Source organism: Boleophthalmus pectinirostris, unplaced genomic scaffold, assembly GCF_026225935.1.
Source record: "Boleophthalmus pectinirostris isolate CB_2022bp ecotype Guang Dong unplaced genomic scaffold, ASM2622593v1 HiC_scaffold_3, whole genome shotgun sequence".
Taxonomy (NCBI): Eukaryota; Metazoa; Chordata; class Actinopteri; order Gobiiformes; family Gobiidae; genus Boleophthalmus; species Boleophthalmus pectinirostris.
Window position 1 is genome coordinate 18,547,631 of NW_026571299.1, and position 18,278 is coordinate 18,565,908.

An 18,278-nucleotide genomic window follows, 5' to 3' on the forward strand; every position below is an offset into this window, starting at 1 on the left:
CCTGGAAGTTGTAGACCACGCTTTGGCCAATCAGCGAAGAGCTGCGAAGTCATAATGTCAAACTCAAGCGCCTGTCTGGGTCCCTGTTGTGCTGTACCCCCTGGGTACAGCACAACAGTAAACAAAGTGGTCGAGATGGATGTAGACGAAGACATACATTCTGTGTTGGTTCCCAAGATCAAGGATTTCAAGTCGGAACAAAGAGAATGTTTGGTAAATTTTATCAAGGGGAAAGACGTTATTGCCCTTCTTCCTACGGGATTTGGCGCATTACATACATCACGACCAAATAGCAGCAATTGGTTAAATAAAAAAGTACCCACCTACTGTCGAGTGAACGAATCCTAATGTCAGACGGTTTACACAAAGTGAAAGTGGCTGATGAATCAGGCTAACATTGTGGTACTTGATCAGACAACGTAGGCTTCAAACTGCACATAATTAGTGAGGAAAATAAGAAAACACTGCTCTTTTCGTAAGTGCATGAGCAATGCTTTTCATTCGCGAATTAGTGCTAAAGGTACCTGTCTTTTATTTTGAATAAATAAAGTTAATTTTTGTACACAGTTATTCTTCCCTTACCTTACATATTCTGAGCATTCTAATTATTTGCAGCAAAGAGTATAATGTGCTGTTCACTACTTTCAGAGGCCAGAGCAGAGTTTTGTCATCATTGTAGTGTTAACTACTACTACTAGCATGCCAACCGCACACTTATCAACAGCAGACCGTACACAGTTGACTTATTTTGATATCAAGCTACTTATACAATATATCTGTACTGGGGCAAGACAAATTCTGCTCAAATACAACTTAAAGCTGTTTGAATCCAATGGCACGAATACAATTACACGATCCAGTCCATACGTTCATTGTCAAAGTCAATACAATACACCCATGAAATATGCTTCCCAACACTGTAACACATGGTTTGCAGAGAATAGTTTAATATTGATATACTAGGTATTCTGTTGATAGTATTGTTGTTTATTTTTTGACCTTTTTAATAAAAAAAATACCCACTGTGATTCACAGTCCCTTTTGCACAGGAGTCTTGTCCTCCACTGTTGTAGATGTTTTTAGTGAAGCACTCAGAGGAAAACTCTGAGGAAACAAACAAATTACACACAAAAGACCTCATGTAGTCCAAGAATCCAGTCCCAAGACCTTCATAAAATAAGGCAGAGGGCCAACAAATATGTCTCCACAATACGGAGTCATACACAGTTCTTTCACTTTAATGGATGGTGCATAAAATCAGCTCGAACGAAATCAGGTCAAGCAGGTTCCTGGTTGACATGAAGTTCTGTTCTTATAATTAAAGGTCCTATATTATACAAAATGGATTATGGTAAGCTTTAACCCATGTTGTATTGTTGTTAAGTGTGTTGTAGTTGTATTTTGTTTCATTCACACATGTTTGAGTAATTCTTTATTATTAGTCTGTCTGCATCTCCAATCTCAAAATCCTGCATATGTATATTATTATTATTATTATATTATTATTATTATTAATGTATTTATTTATTTCAATTTTTTTTGTAACAGAAAACACTGACACTGTTCCACTTTGTGTTGTCATGTAGTAATACAGGAAGTGCTCCACTGTGTTTTTAAACTTCATACACCCTCATTAGAATCATTTTGATAATTTCAGCCCTGGAATTGCCAATTTCTACAGAACTAAAGATAAAGAGTAGCTGCTAACTTGAAAACTGCCGCTTCATGACATCACAAGGTGGAACAGAGCATTTTAATAATAATAAACGATAACTCAAACATGTGTAAATGAAACAAAACACAACTCCATGTGTGTTTATGAGGCAGTAACAACATTATAACATGGCTTAAAGCTCACAAGAGTAAATTTTGCTTAATATAGGACTTTTAAGATGTTGTTATTCGAATTTAAACACATTTGGAGATTTCTTGTGTCTGAAATACAAAACTAACAGAAATGCTGTGTCCTCAGGTTGGAGCCAAAGATAACCCGGCTGTGGAACCCATCATCCATGGACTGAAGGGAGTGGTGCATCATGGTAAGTCTTCCTATGTTCAACTCCTGCTTTGGGCTTTTAGACTAAATCAAAACTATTGGCCTCTGTTTAGCATTTAGTCTCCCAACAAAAGCATAACTAGTACTAGTGCTGTCATGTGATAAAAAAATTTTGAGAGATTAATTAATTATGATCTGTAATTAATTAATCTAATTAATCTCATTTTAATCTCACCTAAAAATTGCTGAGAAAAGCCTTCAATTTGAGATATTTTCATTTAAATTCATTATTACATTATTGTGGCAGATCAAAAGACTGATATAGATTTTAAAAAAGTGACTTTATAAAGTCATTTATTGTTTAACAAATCTCCCCAAATTGTCTGTTGAGCCCAAGTCTCCATGAATAAGAAACTGTTTGCTGTAAAGTAGAAAAGACGAGGAAATATGAACATAATAACTTTTGTCTACTTAAAGACAATAAAAAGTCCAGTCTTTCCTTAACCATATTAAAAAATATTATTGATATAGAGAAATGCTTTATATATGAGATCACTGGTTTTAGTCCTTGTTTTAGTCCTGGTTTAGACCTGCTTTAGTCCTACTTTAGTCCTAGTTTAGTCCTGGAATGGATTAATCCTGGTTTTAGTCCTGGTGTTAGTTCTGGTTTAGTCCTGGTTTAGTCCTGGTTTAGACCTGGTTTAGACCTGGTTTAGACCTGGTTTTAGTTCTGGTTTTAGTTCTGGTTTAGTCCTGGTTTAGTCCTGGTTTAGACCTGGTTTAGACCTGGTTTAGTCCTGGTTTAGACCTGGTTTTAGTTCTGGTTTTAGTTCTGGTTTTAGTTCTGGTTTAGTCCTGGTTTAGACCTGGACTGGATTAGTCCTGGTTTTAGTCTTTGTGTTAGTTCTGGGTTAGAGGCTCACAGGAGGAAGCGCGGTTTACGCCGCGTACGCGTGAAAACACGATCCACACGCGGCTCACGGGAGCACGTCGGTGTCCGCGCAGTGTCTACGGAAGGAAACGTGGTCCGCGCGTTCTCAGGTTAATGACGATGATGAAGGTGTGTGTTTGTTTGTGTGTGTGTTGTGTGTGTTGTGTTGTGTTGTGTGCGTGTCCCCTCATGTGGCAGGTCACTATAGGACAGTAGTGCAGACATCATGAGCCTATGCAGGTTATTTTCACCAGTGACATTTAAGTTGTAGGTGATTTTATATTTGTTATTTTCTTTTATATTTCACGTCGGGAGAAGAATTTCCAAGACACGAATGTGTTTTTACCTGTGCACTGCTGCCTCTGTTCTACTGGCTCTTCGACCTCGTCCACTGTGTGACTGACGCCGCCAACGTTAACATGACGTTTACATCGCTCTTACTGCGCGCGTTTTGTGTGGGTTTCCGGCAATGAGTGGAATTACCGAAATAAAAAAATGTATAAATGTGTTTTTTTTGTGTGTGTGTTGTTGTCCCAACAACACATAAAAACAGATTTTATAATAAAGCAACTCGCATACAGAAACACTAAAATTAGAGATAAAAAATGAGATTAACGCGATTAAAAAACATAACGTGCTAAATATGACTGTAATTAATTAATCGCAATTAACGCGATAATTTGGCACCCCTAACTAGTACATTGAGTTAATTGTTCTAGTTATATTGTACTAGTTACCGACTCGTGATTTGGGTCTATATAGCATCTGTTTCTTAAATGGACCATTACGCATTACACTATTTTCTGATCTATGTTATAATATTGTTTCCTCATCACAAACATACCTGGAGTTGTGTTTTGTTTCATTCACACATGTATGACACATAAACCCGTCATATTTAGACTGAGTTCTTCTCTCAAACAGAATACAGAAAGTGCTCCACTGTGTTTTTAAACTCCATACATCTTCATTAAAATTATCTGGATAATTTCAGCCCTGGAATTGATCATCTCTACTGAACAAAAGATAAAAAAAACAAAACAAAACCTAGCTGTTAATTTGAAAACAACCAAAAGAGGTGGAAAGAGCATTTTGAACTTTGGAGATATAGACAGACTAGTAATAAAGGAATACTGAAACATTTGTGAATGAAACAAAACACAACTCCAGGTATGTTTTTGATGAAGCAGCAACATTCTAAAATAGCTAAAAGATCACAAGAGGCAATTTTGGACCCTTAATTTACACTTTGTTCATTGTACACTGCAATATTGATCTGCTGCGGCTTAGTACTAGAAAAAGGTCTAATGACTTCCTTTTCAAATTGTAGAACAGAGAGTCTCTTCAGAGTGCATTTCCCCAACGGCAGAAGCGGATTTTAATTTACATTGGCTGAAAAATGTGATTTGTTTACTAGGGATACGCCAATACAATACTGGTATCAATTATCAGCATCGATGGAGAACTGGATATCGGCTTTCAAGATATCGATTCAGCCAATATCCTCTTTTTTGGCTTGTAAAGTGGCATAATAAGATGATTTACTGGTCGATATTGCCCCCAAATGTCTCATAATATTAGAGGGTAGAGGATAAGTGAAGGCGGAAATGCAGACAAAACATGACTACTCAAACATGCCTGAATCAATCAAACAACTTAGAATAAACTAGTGATGAGGGAACACTGTTATAAAAAAGATTAAAAGCCCATAGATGTTGATGTTACGATATGTCCCCATTAAGGTTAATATGAGGACATTTTCTTTGTAACTGCTAGAACATGCTGCATTTAAGACTGCATTGAACATGATACATCGAGCAGACACTTTCTCCCTCATTATTTCTGCTCTCTGCTATTGATTTTCTTTAAACTGAAGAAAAAACCTTATGTTCTGGTTCAGTCAGAGCAAAACAACCTCCTACAGACATCCAGGGTTGTCCTTCTCTGGAAAACAAGAGCTCTGTTCTCATGGTCTATAACACTGTTTATGCCAAGAGCCTTCACCTCCTGTTTACACAACTTCAGTTCATTTTTGATTTATTTGATTATTTCTAAGTAACAATAACAGCAACTTACCGAATGCTACATTGAATCATTTCAGGTTATGGAAAAGATGACATTTCTCATAGATACTGCAAACGTTGGACTCAAATACCTCTTAGTTCTGAGAAGCCTTTAGTTGTATACAGCGATTTGCGTATTTATTTTGCCTGTATCTTCTTTAAAGCAATTTATGCAGGTTTGGGAATAGGGCGAATTATTTTGTCTACCTAGAATATGTTGACTTAAAGCTAAAGTTGCATAATTAATCTTCATACAAAATAGGTAAAAAACAAACAAATGAGGTGAATTAAAGAAGACAAAGTATCTGAAATGTCGTTGTGTCTTTGTTCATTGCAGCTCCATTACTGGTCTAAAACAGTTTGCTAATCTCACCTTGTGCAGCAAGATGGAGTCCCACAATGTTTATGAGTTTACAAACTGATGAGAAAACATCTTGGCCTGCTTGGTGCAATAGGACCTGGACACTGATGGGTCCACTCCCAAGTGATTCAAAACAAGCATGTGGCACAAACAGACATACTCTCTGCATAATATACAGACTATTTTGTTTGTGAAAAATGTGCAGAATGTAAGCACTTTGTGTGTTTGTGAACAGGAAAGATGTCTGTTAGTATTCCTTTGAACTTTCTGATAGGTCCCCATCTCTGTCAGTGAGAGCCATCCCAGACTGATTCATGTGTAGAACTCAAATCAGAGTGGCACAAATATCAGTCTGACACAAGCCAGGTTATTGCTAAACAAAACAGTTTTATGGACTTGTGGTTCAAAACTGCAAAATAGTTTCTCGATTGCCCCATAACTATATCAATCCGAATGTCATTACATTACAGAGCCAGAATCTCGAATGACACTGTCTCTATAGTGCCTCATTGTAGCGAGCAGCACAACTGCAAGAAGCACAGGCAGTAAGCAGGGGCAGGAGACTGGAGCACACTGATATTTTTTGAACACTGGTTTATAAAAATGGAGAACAATAGTAATAATAATAATTTCAGATTGAAGACAGGGGCTTAAGATCCAATGTTTTTGAAAAAAACATCCAAACTGACCCACAACTGTCAAATGTTATCATAATTTGTTCGTCAATACTCTACAAACCTGTCAGGTCAAGCATATAATCGGGGACACACATGGTCCATTTGTATCAAAACAAATATGGCTGCTCACAATGAAAATAAAAAATAAATAACAACATTGCGTATTTCTGCAGAAACAATGAGCGAAGCACAAAATTCTGAGGTCATCTGAGGTGAAGCTAGATTTTTTTGTTGTAAATGAAAATAGTGACCACTGAGCTGATCATGTGTGAATGGTCATGAAATACACAAATCTGAGCACACAGTACTTTCTGAAACTGGCTTAGTGTGTCCAAAGACTGTATAAAGAAGAGCTCTAACTAAGGGAGTGTGACGTCACCCATAGTGTTAGGCTCCAGTCAAATGAAGCTCGTCAAGGCTAGTAGTTATGGGAATGACAGAGTGATGACTGGTTCCTTTGGTATAAAAATAAAATAACTATTAAAACAAATTTAAAAGCTCCACTCAATTTGATTATTAAACCGTTGCTGTTCTCCATTACAAAGCCCGTCTACATCTCCAGCGCACATGTACTGCAATAGGAAGGCCACAAATACACACACTCATGTTTTATGGAGCCTTGACTGGAGGCTACTTGCGCTTTGATTGTTCTCATCATAAACTCCCTGCTCCTTCATTATTTAGCTCCTCTCATAAATTCACAACATAAATGAGCACTTTGGGGACCCCTCTTTTCTATGCATTAATACATTAACGTCTTTTACATCCTATTTTCATATTTCTACCATGATTATATGTCTGACTCATGCTGACCTGAACTATAGTCCAGTGGTGGAAGGTAACAAAGCAAATGTAGTAAAGTACTGTACTTAAGTGTTAATTTGAGCTTTACTTTACTTAAGTAGATTTTAAAGTGCATATTTTTTCCTTTTACTTCACTACATTTGAGAGCAGGTATCTGTCCTTTCTACTCCACTATATTTTTGAACAGGACTGAAAACTAAAAGTATTTTTTATGATTGTGTGAGACCTGCTTAATGGTTGAAGGTTCATTTTTAAACACATTTGTAGTTTGATGAAAAATCAAGGACAAATCTAAATAAAAATCACTACATTTGAAGCACTAAATACTTTTGCTTTATACTCTGTAAGTACATTTTTTCATGTTATTCTTTTACTTTTATTTGAGTATTTTTTGCTCCGGTATCTGTACTTTTACTCATCTATTAAAATTTAGTACTTTTTCCACCCCTGCTGTGTTCATTCTATGATCAAAACATTCACCCCAAAGCTTGTTCTGCCTTGATCCCCAAAGGTGGCGTTAAACTACAGAGTGAATTTTAGATGCGAATAAAACTTTGATAAAACGCCTTATAATGGACTCGTAATAAAAGTGACAAGCTGAAAGAAGCGTGTTTGAGTTCTGTGTCATGAGAGCTGAAGAGGAACAGTGCAGGCGGACAGGTGTGTAAATACAGAGAGCCGGCACTGACACACACACACACACAAATCCTGTCCTCCACAACTGTCCAACTTACACACAAAGTCACAAACTGATTCCCATGCTTTTTGGTGACATCTCATTGACTTGGATAAATTTTCTATGCTTGTCTCCATGGAAATGTTATTGCTTTGTCTAGAATGTTCCACAGTATAGATTCTATCACGAGGGAGACATGTAGGGTTACAGCTCTACTCTATGTTACAGTTCAGATCTGTGGAGAGTCGCCCCATTCACAAGTGGAATTGTTTTATTTTGGAGCAATAGAAACACCTGTAATGAATAAATATATTGGATGGTTATGTTTAATGTCAATAACGTCTCCATGAAGTCAAGCAAGTAGTGGACCCTTCGAAAGAAAAGCTGCACAATGCATGTTTAAAGACTGTACCTGATTTTTACCGTCTTAAAGGGACAGTCCAGAATTTTGGACATAGGGCCTCATTTCCTAGTTAGTCAGAGTGCTGGAGATGTGTGGAGACACTTTTTTAAATAATCCATCCAGCCCTTGTATTTGCAGAGGTCGCTGGTGCTAGGCTAGTGCATGTCGATGGCCATAGTTATCCTGCCACTAAAAACGGTCTTATCCACTCCACAAATCACCTGAAGCAAATCTATTATTATGCCAGAATATCAATGTAAATGTCTGTGTTGATAGAATAATGTTTGAAATAAAACTAACCTTGCAACGCATGAATCGTTGCATGTTGAGGGACTTTTTTGTCAGCAGCAGCGGAATTTTACTTTCCCGGTAAGACAGGTGCTAGGTGATATCAGTCCGCCGCTGTCAAGCTTTCTATCAGGAAGTACAATTCACTGCTGCTGCTCAGACATAAATCATTCAAATGTAACCTTGGTTTTACTTCTAAAATTATTCTATTGACACAGACATTTACCTCGATAGTCTGGTGTAATAATAGATTTGTTTCGGGTGCTTTGTGGAGTGGTTTAGACTGTTTAGACTGACAGGCTAACTATGGCCATTGACATGCACTAGCCTAGCACCAGTGACCTCTGCAAATACAAGGACTGGATGGAATATTTTTAAAAAGTGTCTTCCACACGTCTCCAACACTGTGAAAAACAGAGCTAGTTCATTATAACTTCTAAGTTGTTTTGTAGCAGTGTAGTTGTGAATCACTACCTGAAATGCATTCAGAACATCCTAATTATTCACTGCACTTTTCACAACTTTCAGAAACCAAGAGTTTTCTGTCATGGTAATACTAACAACAAATAGCTTGCAAATCGCACATTTCCTGATTCCCGAATCCCCTAAAAATAAATAAGTAAAGTTTCATAATTATGTGCAGACTTATTTTGACCACAAAAGGCACTTATACAATATATCTGTATTAAAGGCACACTGTGTAACTTTTCTTATAGAGGGTTCACTGTCTGTTTGTCTCCATGGAGATTTTTATTGCTTTGCCTTGAATGTTACACAGTATGGAACAATAGAGACAAGTTACTGGTCAGATCTCCGGAGAAGCAAGCCTGCACATAGTAAGAACATATGTTTAAGATATTTTTGAGCTATAAAACAACCGTTAAGGCAAGATAAGTTTAATGCCATATTGTGAAACATTCCATGCAAAGAAATAACATCACCACGGAGACAAGCAAGTAGCCGCCAAGTCTTGCATAGTACACCTTTAAACCCTAACCCCAACTTACTTTCACCTGTATTTGTTGTTGATCTTAAAATTAAGGATTTATGTCATGGGAACCTGATGATCAAAACATTCACTCCAAAGCCATGTTCTGTCTTGATCGCCTTGGCTTTCAACAACAGAGTGAATTTTCAACGCAAATAAAAGTTTGATAGAACGCCTTGCACTTTATCTCCCGCTCAGCTGTCTGGATAAGCCGCTATGGTTGCATAATTTATGGTCCACAAAGATGTAGTCTGGTGCAGTTGGGTTGGGAGAGCGGCACCCACTGTGGAGGTGCTGGGTTAATTTGCTCTGTCTTCACCACTGCCATTGTACAAAGCAGCAGGTACATTGTTCACACAGATCTCCTGTCTACTTGCTAGCTCAGGTCAGACTCTTCTCTTTGTACCTAGTATCTTGTTGCATTTTACATGATACTTCCGTGGAACAAATACCCATTGACTGGCTTCATCTCTCCGTAGTTCGTCTGCTAAAAAGCCCCAGTCACATTTGCATGAAAGAGTTGTGAAAGCCACTTGGTGCAGAGAGAGGAGAGCATTGTCTACAGCGGGTGCAGTGAGGGCAGGCGGAGGATGTGCAGTGACAAGAGAGGAGAGTGGAGCAGACAAGAGCTGTCTCAACTCCTTCAGACTAATATGTGAGCATGCAACTCTGCCATGGTGTCAGGGCACTGTGGAAGGGGGGGGTTGCAAAGTGAGTGGTCAAAAATGTTCAACTTTTTATGGAGAGAATGTCCTTCATTTGGCATGTTTGAATAATACTGCATTTTTACACTGACATTGACGGTATAATAAGCTTGGTTTCACAAATTTATGTCATCTATTTGTACAGCAGGAAGTGCTCTACAATGGTTTTAAAGTTCCTAAGTTCATGGGAATCATTCTGACTATTTTAGCATTCAGTTAGCCTTCAGCACCAAACCACATTCAAATTCAAGAATTCATTTTATGCTAGTTTAGTTGAAGATGCCAATTTCATTGACTGCATAGTTATAGTTTTAGAAAACCGGATCACATTAAGACAAATTGTATGTCATTGCTTCGTAGGATGTGTACTGTTGTGTTCCTTGGACGTTAGGGCTAGGGTTATGCTCTGGTTTGGGCATTTAGAAGTGGCAGAATTTGTAAGTTCTGGTGCACATATCCACGTTTCCAAATTTCTTTTACAAGTTCTACACTGCAACAGATTATTAATTAAAATCTTCTTCATAAATAAACTCAACTTTACAACATATAGACCATAATCACTATAGAGCCACATCAGCCCGTTTGAGATGATAATGAGTTTAATTCAGCTTTGCGCACATGTGTTTACGTATTACAGAAACAAAACTTAAAACCACATGGCTCATTTGCATAAACTATAAGCATTGAAAAAACTGCTCACTTCTTGTGCCCTGATGCGGTGCAGCTTCTGTCAGACAAAAGGACACAACTCAGTGGAATATGAGTGTTCTTTCTGTAACAGAGGATGTACTGCTGATGGTGAGTCTGTTTTGTGTGTACATCGCTTGGAGATGGATCATACGTGTGCTGGTTCAGCAGTCATTTCACTCATGTACAGTCACTTTATTTATGTCGGCTACTGTTGTGAAATATTAAGGTTTAAATAATTCTCATTAGACATTAGTCATTAGCAGCAGTAGCGGAGGGTGGTGTGCTTGTTGTAGTTCACGATAAGGAGAACGAAGAATAAGGAAGGAGGTATTTTTGCGAGGGGGCGGGGCAGTTCAGCAGCAGAACATCTTTTGAAGTATGAAATGTCAGAGCCCAAACGAACTTTGTTCTCGTTCTTATCACCTCAAGAACAAGAACAAAGTTCTTATGTTCTTATGAAGTTTGAATAGGTCTTTAGTCAGTAAAAACTACTGTTAGCACTACTACACTGGCCTTAACTCTTGTTTTTAGACTCATTTGAACCTCATCACTCCTTAGTGCGCCAGCAGGCGGAGTCCATGTGCCCTCTGCTTTCAACATGCTGTTTTTTCTATATTTAAAAACAGGTTTGCCAAGGATGAGATCATCAGAGGGACAGGGATGCTATTTGTTTTAAAGATAAAATCAGATGTAGCAGAATGAGATGGTTTTAACAGGCACTACACCAGAGAAATTCAAAGATTCATGGAGGCACTTATAGAAGGGACATAAAATTGCACGTAAGCATATAAGTTAAGCAAGCATGAAAAATGTGGTCCCACTTTCATGTCGTTTGTGAAATGGCTGCAAGTTTTCAAATTTACAGCATCATCACTGTAACTGCTTTTGCTATGAAGAAACTAATGTAGTCCAGAAATATAGCACATTTAGAATTGGAAGTGTTAGAATTGAAACTGGCAGGCATACAGTGGTGGGCCCTGTGTGTGGTAGTCAAATAATGGACTCATAATAAATGTGACAAGCTGAAAGGAGTGTGTTTGAGTTCTGTGTCATGAGAGCTGCAGGAGAACAGTGCGGGCAGACAGGTGTGTAAATACAGAGAGCCGGCACTGACAGGGCCCTATCCCCTACACACATACACACACTCACACAAACGCAAATCCTATCCTCTTTCCACACAGTGTCCACTACGAGGCTTTTCTGGTTTGATTGCTTGGCTTGAAATGTTAATACAGTATTGAAGATATCAACTTACAATAACACAGTAAAATGTATATATTTTACTAAACATAGCAATAGCAACTTCTTTAATACGTGTTCTTTGGCTTGTTCTGATACAGATCAAGACCATTCTAAAACGATTAATTAATGAAAAGTTCCGTTTTGTGCTTTAAACTATTACAATATTTACTAGGGGTGTAAGAAAAAATCTATTCAGTGATATATCGTGATACTTCATTGCACAATTCTTGCGTTGATTCAAAATGGATCCGAATAGATTTTTACCTCCGCCAAGGAGGTTATGTTTTTGCCGGCGTTTGTCTGTCTGTTTGTTTGTTTGTTTGTTTGTTTGTTTGTTTGTTTGTCTGTTTGTTAGCAACATAACTCAAAAAGTTATGGACCGATTTTGATGAAATTTTCAGGATTTGTTGGAAATGTGAAAAGGAAGAACTGATTTCATTTTGGGGGTGATCCAGAAGAAATCCTGGATTCTGGATCACTTTGAAATTTTAGTTAACATTGTGGTAAATGGGGCCAAAAATTTAGTTTCTCAATATCTCGGTTAATTATTGACCAAACCCCATGAAATTTGACTCAGGGATGGACAATGGGATCCACTTTCATATTGCAAAGGCTGATCCGGATCTGATCCAGAAGACTGATTTTTATCGCAATTTATATAAAAAATGGGGATAGTCCTTGGCGGAGGTCTGCGCTCTCTGAGTGCTTTTCTAGTTTTAAATAATATTAGTTACATTCAAGTTCACATGATTTAAAAAAAAATGTTTATAAATTATATTTCATACAGTTGTGTTGTTTTGATATTGATAGATCACAATATATCATCCATCGTTTTAGTATCGGGATATATCGTGATGTATTGAATGGGGGTCATGATAGGTATCATATCATCACACTCAAGGCAATCCACACCCGTACTATTTACGTTATTTTCTGATCTATATTATAATGTTGTTACCTCATCCCACACATCCCTGGAGTTCCATTTTGTTTGGTTCATACTTATTTAACTCACAAACCCTGAAAATTTTGAGTTTTGACTCTCAAACAGTAAACACCACCTTGTGCTTCACTGTGTTTTTAAACTCCATGCACCTTCACTAGAATCATGTGAGATGATGTAGACAGAACAATTAGAAAGTATTACTCAAACATGTGAACGAAATAAAACTCCAGGTATGTTTTTTGAGGAGGTAACAACATTATAACATGACTAAAAGCTCATAGGATTAAATTTTCCTTTAAGTGATTGTTTTCACTGTTGATACTTGATATTATTGATGCTTTTTTGTACTGATTAGTATCTAAGCATTGATTTTTTGACAACCCCACTCAGCCCAGCCAAACATTACAATAGCTTCTGCCAGCTCCCAAACTATTAAAAGCCTTCCCTTAATCCGCAAATAAACCCTAATTGAAAAACGAGCAGTCCGTCAACACACTCAATAAAAATAATTGCGAGAGCTTTTACAAAAGGGAGATTGTGGCTTAACATGCTTTTAATCAGTAAATACCTAATAAATCCACACCAGCACAGTTATCTGAGGGCCTCTCTTGTTCACTGCAGTACAATCCACTTATCTCCACACAAATGCAAAAGTTCTCATCCAGGCAGAATACGTCCGTTCATTTCATGTGCAAATGAAGCAATCTAATGCACTGCAGATGGATGAGTGCAGCTCTGTTCTCTTTAAAGCACTCTCCTCAACTCCTCGGCTTTACCTGCGCATCCCCATGAGGCTTCTACTACACCCACGCCACACAAAACGCACACAGTTAGCACAGTCGCAAATAGAATATGGTTATAAGAGATAGGCCTGCAAGATTAAAGATGCACAGTTAAAGATGCACTGCGCAACTTTTTTGTCTGAAATGTTATGGCTTTGCCTGGAATGATTCATGGTATGACTTTAAACGTATCGATATAGGATTTATTCATACTGAGTGTTTTTGTTGCTCAAAAATAACACTATAACATTTTTTTTCTACTTTTCTTTTGTGAATTGGTTCTTGATTTGTGTAAGACTATACCTTTATTTTGTATTATTTTAATTTTAATGTAATTTTTTTTTTTTCTTCATGAATTTGAGCAGTAATGGCTTGTCCCAGTACAGATATTGTATAAGTCTGTATTTATTCATAAAGCAGTCAATTGTCCAATCATAAGGAAGTGGCCATTAGCATGCTAAGGGCAAATCCGCTCTGGCTTCAGAAAGTTGTGAAAAGAACTTTCAAACTCATCACAGTGAATAATTAGGATGCTCAGAATGCATAAGGTCAGCGAAGAATAACTTAAGAGTGATGCAAACTGTTTAAAATGAAATAGCTTTGTTTTTCACGTTTTAAGACGTTTTAAAAATAAGGTACAGTAATCGTAATTGAATGGATGTTTATAATAATTTAAATCAAAATTTTCTCCACAAACAACAACATGGCTTGTCTTAGAAAAGCAGCTAACCCTGTAGTTTAGATCTGTACCATGGATTGTATAAAGAAGTGGACTGTGGGATAGACCTTTTTCACAATGGCCAGAAGTGCCCCACTGTAGGGTTTGTGGGTAACTTCTGGTTAACAACTTTAGTTTTGGTTACATGTCATTGGTTCGACAGCCCAACAGCCCGACAGTCGAACCAATAGCCAATATTCTGAAAATGGACCATCAAGTAGAGATCTCATTAGTCCGACATTCCATTAGTCCACTCCTGGTCCAGTCCTGGTCCAGTCCGGATCCAGTCCAGATCCAGCCCTGGGCCAGCCCTTGCGATTGGCTCTACTGTTGTGGCATGTATATATTTATAATCCTCTAATGACATGGTGTAGTGTCAGTCCTGGCTCAGTCCTGGCTCAGTCCTGGTTCAGTCCTGGTTCAGTCCTGGTTTAGTCCTGGTGTAGTCCTGGCGATCAACACAGCACAGATTTTCATGTTCTGGCGTTTGTGGCTCCCCCTCCCAGTGTGGCTCTTTTCTTGTTCTGGTGTTTATGGCTCCCTGTCACAGTGTGGCTCTCTAAACAAACGAGAACTCTACCCACACTCTGAATTTATGAAGGGTCTATCTTCAGCACGTTATAAGTCATCCATGAGTGTGCGTAGTCGGACTAATGGGCTGTCTGACCAATAGTCCTCTTTAGGATCTCTACTCGATGGTCCAATTTTGGACTATTGGGCTGTCGAACCAATGGGTGGACCCCGTTAGTTTTGCTCATTAGTTCTCTAATGCTAGTTGTTGTTCGCTTTTAAGCTTTTGTCTTTCTTACCTTGATAGTTGTGGATAAATTCTTCATGGAAGAATGTATATCCTTTGTCGATGTTGTTGGTTGAAGATTTGATGATGGGGCAGATACATCAAGCTGGTGGAGAATACACAAGACATTTCCACAGACATTTTGCCATAGAAAACCATTAACCAGAAGTCCCGCAAACCCTACAGCGAGACACTTTCGAACTTTTTGAAAAAGGTCTACAGTGACATTACCAGTGCAAATATGATCTGAAATGTGATTCATGTGCTTGTCAGTCTTTTTGTCAATTCTTCTGGACGTGCTTTAACTGTGAACTTTGAACAGAATCCTATTATTAAAACATCACAACTGCTATGCTTGTCAGAAAAATCACAGTTAGATATTTTTCTCAAATCGTCCTAATTAGTCATGATAAAGTCTTATAGCATAGACTTCAGTTGCTGGTGAGAGGTATATCTCGGTATAGCGCTCCTGGATATGGCATATTAATCATTTTCATCCATGTGTGAAAGTGCTACGGCCTCACTAAAAGGTCAGACTCCAAACAGCACGGTTTTGTCCTCCAGAGAACCATTTGGAAGTGTAGTTATTTCTATTTTTGAATGCTTGTGTGGGGAGATTATTGATTTATGATATACAGTAGCCCCAAGGAAGAGGAGCTAACATAGATGAGTTTTCAAAAGTAGTATTTTTTATTCTGACAACAACTGCAAGTAGAGTAAAGGTTAATAGAAAAGTAATTGAAAAGTAATTGAAATATGTTTTTAACAAATATAAAACAACAGCCACCCACCTGCATATATGGATCCATCTTTTTACATTCTTCTGCTTATTCCTACCAGCGTCATAGTTGTGGATGGGAATACAATTTGAGTAGCTGTTTTTTTATTTTATTTTTTTATTAGGCGAATTGTGAAGCAGTTATTTCTATTAACTGGAGAACTCATTTAATCCATTTTAGGTCAAATACATCTATGAAGTTCATTTGATTTATAAATCAGGAGTTTTTCTTGAACAGGAAGAAAATGGGTGGATGGAGTTTTTCTTCAGCATTACATATATATATATATATATATATATATATATATATATATATATATATATATATATATATATATATATATATATATATATATATGTACTTCTTGTGCCATTTTGGCTTAATAATATCTCCTGATAACTAATAAAACCTCATTCTCAGCACAGGTCATGTAATTTAACATGTTTTAACTCTCTTAACGTGCTTGTAACCACAAAATCCAGGTTTAAAACAGACATAAGACATGATTTCCACAAAAGAAGACAATATCCAAGATTTTGACATAATTTGTGATCAGTAAATTGTGTGACAAAGGCTATGTTCAGACTGCAGCCTGAAGTGACCCAGATTCGATTTTTTCTCCCTTATGCAACCTGTATCTTATCTTTTAATGACAGTCTGAACAACAAAGATGCAAATTTTTTCAAATGTGACCCAGGCGACTTAAATATATGTGCTCCTAAAACCGATATATATTCAATCTTTTGACATGTGACTTCTGAACGACCAGGTCGCATTTAGCCCACCTACACAACATCAACAAGCGATTAACAATGTCATCAACAAGCGAACAAATGTACACAAACATTCTTCTCATCATACAAAAATTGTGTATGAACTCTGTGTTAGTGAAGGAGTGACGCTCATGCCAATCCCACCACTCTTGGCTGCAACTCTGCAAAAACCTTGTCCTTCTCCTTTTCAGTCTCCTTAAAAGAAATAAGCTGTACATGTTCTGGCTCCGGTACGACAGCAACTTTAAAATCACCAGGTGCTCAACGCTTGCGTCCATGTTTAGACTACTTCCGTAAACACTGAGCACGTTCAGTGTGTGCCGTCATCGTGTCCTCCAAAGCACATGCGGAACACTTTTGATACATTTAAAGTTCACACTGGAGATCACATGCAAGTCACATTTAATTGGAAATGTGTACAACCTCGCAAAAAATCAGATTTCACAAAAAAATCTAAATTGAGCATTACGCCTTGCTTTTCTTGATCATTTTCCTCATGCACATGTAATCTAGCTATTTTATTTCATGAGATCTTGTAGCAGGAGATCTTGCCTTAGTATTTCTCCCTAGTTTCTGTAGTTTGGTGTGTGTACTTGCGTTTGCGTCATCGTGTGTGGTTGGATTGAGAGCAGGCAGGTCTGAGCCTCGTCCTCCTGACACCTCTCCACATGCAGAACTGTGCACTTGTTCTTTTCTCACTGGCAGCTCCACACTGCTCCTCTATTAACACCTCCTGACTCATGGTGCTCCTCCAGCTCTACGTCACACAGTGCAAAGTATGTTTGTGAACTGACAAAAAGAACAGGTAGGAGAGTGAAAAAGAAGTGAAAAAGTTCAGAATTTAATCTTGTGAATTTGTGAAGTTTAGATCAGTTTAGGTTTACCATTAAAATCCCACTGAAATGGTAAAAAGTCTATACTTTTTTTAAATTTTATGTCTTTTTTTTCGCTCTAATTTTGAACATTTTACATAACAAAACGCACTACACTAAACTACATAAAAGACACTGATAAAACATCAATTGTCACTCAAATCCAGTCTTGTCAAAATATAAAAAAATAAGTCAAATATTTAAAAAAAAAAATGTCCATGGATACATAATTGACCATATTCCTGCCCAATTTTGCCTCTAAATGCTTCTAAATTGCTCTCTCTTTGTGATGGTCGGTGAAGCAATTATCCCTTTCATTTCAATGAAGAATTTGAGAAAAGTTTTGCCTCTAAAAATGATATAAAATGTATTTGTGTAAAATGTTCACTGTTCATGTTCACAGGCCTTGGTGCAGACCAAAATGATGACTGAGGGGGCATTTGAGTTTCAAAGGGGTTCAAACAAATTACACTTCCATTATGTGACATTAATTTAGACACCTGAAATGAGGGCGCAAACATTTTTAACTGAGCAAAAAGAATAAAGCTCTAACCATATTGTTAACGGTGCATAGTGTAATATTTCTGGTGGTGAGTCTGTCAAATGCTTTTCCATGGAGATGTTATTGCTTTGGCTGGAATGTTAAAACCTTTTTACTTTCATGGAGACTAAACCATACCAAGTAATAGTATTTTTAGCTACAAAACCACCTGTAATTGACCAACCAAATCAACCAACCAATCAACCAAAAACTTTTATGGTGCACTTTTAAGTTTGAAAGATCCTCCA

General features: G+C 37.5%; 1 protein-coding gene across 1 annotated transcript in view; it reads left to right on the forward strand.

Annotated features, from left to right (window-relative positions):
* The window catches only part of LOC110165754 (receptor-type tyrosine-protein phosphatase gamma-like), a 144,093-nt gene that overhangs the window by 53,482 nt on the left and 72,333 nt on the right, over nucleotides 1–18,278 (forward strand). Inside the window, exon 5 of the mRNA XM_055160306.1 lies at nucleotides 1,973–2,039. Within this exon, the coding sequence (XP_055016281.1) occupies nucleotides 1,973–2,039 (67 nt within the window). The remainder of the gene's footprint in view (nucleotides 1–1,972; nucleotides 2,040–18,278) is intronic.